The 5,270-nt window shown below is 32.9% G+C and overlaps 1 protein-coding gene across 3 annotated transcripts in view; it reads left to right on the forward strand.

The window, feature by feature from the left end:
• The window catches only part of LOC110026026 (coatomer subunit beta'-1-like), a 16,807-nt gene extending 11,687 nt beyond the window's left edge, over nucleotides 1–5,120 (forward strand). For 2 of the 3 annotated variants that reach the window (XR_002294165.1, XM_020726774.1), the window contains exons 2-3: nucleotides 3,837–3,945; nucleotides 4,903–5,120. Coding sequence is in view for 2 of the 3 variants with exons in the window: in XM_020726774.1 (XP_020582433.1) it covers nucleotides 3,837–3,945; nucleotides 4,903–4,922 (129 nt within the window). In the remaining variant the exon portion in view is untranslated. Of the gene's footprint in view, nucleotides 1–1,471; nucleotides 1,623–3,836; nucleotides 3,946–4,902 lie in introns of all 3 variants that reach the window. The other variant, XM_020726775.1, reaches the window with a different exon arrangement.
• The last annotated feature ends 150 nt before the right edge of the window (nucleotides 5,121–5,270 follow it).

Here is a 5,270-nt window from a genome sequence, read left to right on the forward strand (position 1 = left end):
TTATGGATGGTCTTACTGGACATCTACAAGAGGATGTACCTTGGTGTATGCTTTTTGCTGATGATATTCTTCTCGTGGATAAAACGAGAGAAAAAGCCCAGGAGAAACTTGAAATATGGAGGTCTACATTGGAGTCTAAAGGTCTTCATTTAAGTAGAACTAAAACTGAATAAATGGAATGTAATTTTAGTAGTAGTAGCTCTAGTGACGGAAGTGTGACTTTGGGTGATCAAATTATTAAAAGGTGTGAATGATTTTGATATCTTGGGTCCGTTGCGCAAAACGATGGTGATATAGATGGGGATGTTAATAGTAGAATTCAAGTTGGTTGGTTGAAGTGGAGGAATGCTTCGGGCCTTTTGTGTGATTAAAAAGTATCGCTTAGATTGAAAGGAAAATTTAATAAGACGATGGTGAGACTTGCAATGCTCTTTGGCACTGAATGTTGGCCTTTAAAAGAGAAGCATAATAATTAGTTAAGTGTTGTTGAGATGAGAATGATTAGGTGGATGAGTGGCTTTACACTTGAGACAAAATGCGAAATGAATATATCCATGATAGGGTTGGTGTAGCTCCTGTGACGGACAAAATTAGAGAAAGTCGTCTTAGATGGTTTGGACGTCGACCACAACGTCGACCACCTGATGATCCGATTAGGAGAGTAGGTGTTTTAGATTCGGCTTGTGTTAAGAAAGGCAGAGGTAGACCTGGGAAGACTTGGACTTATTGTATAAAAATGATCTTAATTTACTAGACCTAAATGAAAATATGACACTAAATAGGACACAATGGAGAAAAATGATTCATGTAGCTGACCCCACTTAGTGGGATTAAGGCTTTGTTGTTGTTGTTGTCTGTATATAATATTAGTTCATGCTTTCTTTTTATTGTTACTGTGCCAGTTTGATTTTATAATTACAAGGGACATTTATCTATTACCATGCCAGTTTGATTTTATTGTTTGATTCATTTTTATTCGTGCTACATCAGAAATGAACATGAAGAGCTAAAATAAAACGGCATGCTAACAAAACTTTATAATGCTTTATATTAAAACTTAAAATCAGTTTTTTTTTTTTTTTTTATAATTTTTTTATTTGGTTTTTTCATGCTTGAGAGAACACACTTAATTATGGCCTTGAGCGAGTTTAGGCTTGTGGGTGCATGAAAGGTTCAAAAAGGTAAGTGAAAGCTTCTTTAAACTGTGCTTTCATATGACATTTTAACAAAATTAATTTTGCTTTACAACCATTAGTTGGCTTACAATTAATGATGAGGTTGGAATATTTTACTCCTTATTTTGGGGAGAACTTTAAATCATTAATACTAGTTTTTTCATTTCTAATTTTTGCTGGAATTTAGTGTAAAATGTTTCCTCAGTTTGATTTGTGGTTGGGCTTCTCCAGTAATCACTCATTTGTGAATTCATATTCATCACCTAGTACTTATCCTCATTTCAATTATCCTACAGGATTGTAATTGGATATGATGAAGTAACAATAATGATAAAGATTGGGCGTGAAGTGCTAGTTGCCAGCATGGACAATGGTGGAAAAAATATATGGGCAAAGCATGATGAGATTCAAACCGTGAAGATAAAAGCAATTGGGTCCGACATTCAGGTATAATTTGGGTCAATCCGAGCCTTTGTATGTTACCGCTGAAACATGAATATTACTTGACCTTTGAGGTAACTGATGGTGAAAGGTTGCCTTTGGTTGTGAAAGAGTTGGGAAGCTATGATCTTTAATTATTTCACTTGAATTAGCCTTGCAAATTGAACCTTCGGATGTTCCGAACTTGAAAAACAAATGGTCTGATTCAGTTTTTAGTTGTAATTAAGTGAACCCAGTTTATGTATGTTTATACCCTATAGGTTCTCTTCTTTATACCCTCTATGTTGACAGGCAAAATGGTTCAAACAATTTCATTTAACCATAGTTCAACAAGTAGAACCTGCAGGCTACATTTTTCAGTAAAGCCATTTTTTTTGCGGCAAATATTTTTATCTCATTGCCTTCCTGCATTTTTCTTCTTCTATTACTATTTTATGGGCAGAGACTCTTACAGCCTAATCATTGTTCCCCAACATTGGATGTCTCACTTCACTACTGCCAGTCTTTAGTAATGATGCTTTTCACAGCCATTTTCTTTTACAGATTTCCCCTTATCTGAGACCAGAAATACACGTGATGACTGCATTTTAGCTTTCTTCATTTTCATCCTCTCCTCTCTTCTCATTCATATTTTTCACTCAACTCCTTTAGAAGATTTTTCCACCGCCTTCCTTTTATCAGATCCATGTGATCCATTTTGATCTTTTCAACATGGCTCCGTTTAATTTTTAAAATGTAATTGCAGGTGAACTAGCTCATGTTACGATTAAATGCATTTCTTAAGAAGCTTGTGGTTTCTTATAGTGGTAATGCTTCAGAGGTGTGACCAGGTCATTCTCCCATTCAATTGGGTTCGCTAATGTCCTGGAATTTCAGTTTCAAGTACCGAAGTTGGCTGCACTTCATATGAATTTTTACAGGGAGCTGCTGGTTACGTTTCTATTGTGTAAGAGCCCAATATAAGGATGCCATGTTGTATGAGAAGATGCGAAGGAAGATCAATGGAGAAGGATAACTGTGCATAGCTCTAAAACATATGGGCACATTTTTTTCGGAAGTAGTGGTAAATTAGTTTATCCATTTGAACCAATACAATTGATGCTTCTTAAAACCTTTTAAAATTTTTTAAAATTATCGAGGGAAAGCCCTAGGAAGACTACCGAGACAAATTATTGCACGTATGATCATTCATCTTCTACTCTTGTTAAGCTATGGATACCTGACTTTTCATGCTTTTAAATCCATCTTACTTTCGGTAACATCTCATTTTTCTGAACTTTAAAATATTTGTTTAATGCATTAATTCATATCTTCCCTAAATAGGACGCAATGGAGAAAAAGGATTCATGTAGTCGACCCCACGTAGTGGGATTAAGGCTTTGTTGTTGTTGTTGTTGTATTAATTCATATCTCATTGTTTTTTTTTTTTTTTTTTGAGAATTATGCTAAAGCATGTACATTGTGCTTAAATTCGATAAATCTACACATTTTTTAAGCTTTTAGAGGTTCTATCTTGTTCATAGGTATAATAAGGTTTGAAATGTGCTGCCTTGAAACAGCTGCAGCTTAGGAATGTTGATGTGCCAATTTTATGTAGTCTTATGTCAGTGAATTCCTAATCTTAGAGCTCCTTCCTATATATATTTGCTCATATGATTATCCTTCAAGAATCTTTTTTTCTTTTTTGTGTTTCTTGCTTGCTTGCAGTTGCATGGGCGTTCTAATGTTTGACAGCCTACATCGATTTTTTATATTTTTAACTTCTGTAAAGACAGCTCAGTTTTAATTATGGGTTCTCCATAACTGTTATTTTTGGGCTTCATCACGTATTTTAAAAATTTGTATGAAAACTTATTATATCCTGGCTCTCATTGGAACTAGATGTGGTGTGGAAGTTAATTATACATAATACAGACAAGTTAGGTTGTCATGATACTATTTTTGGTATCTCGTATATTTATGCAGTTTTGTAGAAGATAGATCATCAGAACTGTTTTGACTATCATTTATCTGGAAAAGGTTAGAACAAATAAATTCATCCATTTATATCTGAAAAAAATGCAAATGAATCAACAATTTTTCAAATTTATGTTAAACTATTGCATGGATTTCTTATAGGATTAATCTTTTGTATTTTAAGTTGTTTCTATTCATGCTTCTGCATTTCAGAAGTTCTGATAGTTTGATTTCTAGATTATTTATTGATGAAGAAATATGCAGGTGAGGGAAGAGAATGGAGAACATGAAGAACGGGAACAAGAAGTTGAAGCAGATGATTCTACAAATGGTGCTGCTATTGTCAGTGGGAATGATGATGATGATGAATGGGGTACAAATAACAAAGGATCCTCTACAGAATAAATGCAATTTTTTAGCAAGTGTAGAGCCAGTTTTTGTAGCTGAGTAATTAGTTGCTATATTTTTTGCTTAGAATAATCTTCATTTTTTGTATAGGTTGTTTGCTACTGGTATACGTTGAAAGTTTGAATTAGTGCATTGGTCAATTGACTAAATTACTGGTTTTGGGGGACAAAATCTTTGTTTATTTCGTCTAAAACAAACTCATAGTTGCTGTTATTACACCTCTTTTATTTTGTTTTTCAAAAAGTTGGTTTGCAACAGGACTACTTACATTTGATGAAGCTGATATATATATATATATATATATATATATATATATATAGAAATTTCAACATTTTGGACGTGGTTAGATCCTTTCGGTTGAATTTAAATTTTTGTAATTATTTTTGTTCTCTCTCTGTGTTACATCATGATTTTTTAAGAAGATACTGCATTTTCTTTAAGAAAATTACTCATGAAAAGTTATTGCAATTAATTATTACATTTGACAATGGAAATTATTATAGAAATTACTTTTTTTTTTATCTTTATTTTTTTTTTATTTTTTTTTCTTGAGAGGATGGGCATGCAGTCATTTCATACCAATGAGCTAGAACAAAAAATTTGTTATTTTTTTACTAGTGCGACTAAAGTGTTATATTAGTCCTTGGAATTTTTTAATATAGGCTGAAATATTCCATATGGAGGACTACCTAAAGTGATACTTTTAAGGAGGACTAAAATGATCCTCCATAAAGAGTCACGAGTATTTTGACACTTCTCTCATTTAAATCCCGTTCTGGTACCAAGTGACTTGGCGATGTTTTACATGATGCTTAGGTTGGTTTGTGTTTGATTGAATTTCTTCTTGTCCGCTCTTTCATGTAAAGATGCTGTTACTATAATTAAATGCTCTCACTAACATCATGTTCTTTTACTTTTGCAGCTCTAACTTCATTCGAGTAAAAGGACCAGTCAGGATGTCCAGTTTCAAAATCTCTTATAGTGTTTTCAAGGTGACTAATATTTTGTTTATTTCATCTCTTTTCTTTTGTTGAGATCTATATCCTAAACTTACATGCCTAAAATTTAGTCCTTCGTAATATTATCTATTGATAATTGGATGCAATGCTTTGTTACTATAAATTTGAAAAAAATTTTGATTGGCCTTGAAGACTTTGGATTTATTTTGAGATGAGGACAAGTCATGGCTGATCAATCAAAATTCTTGTTGCACTTATTTCATGGGAAAACTAAAATTAAATTCTTGTTGCCATATATATATATATATATATATATATCTATGAGAGATAT

Source organism: Phalaenopsis equestris, unplaced genomic scaffold (assembly GCF_001263595.1).
Source record: "Phalaenopsis equestris unplaced genomic scaffold, ASM126359v1 Scaffold000347, whole genome shotgun sequence".
NCBI lineage: Eukaryota > Viridiplantae > Streptophyta > Magnoliopsida > Asparagales > Orchidaceae > Phalaenopsis > Phalaenopsis equestris.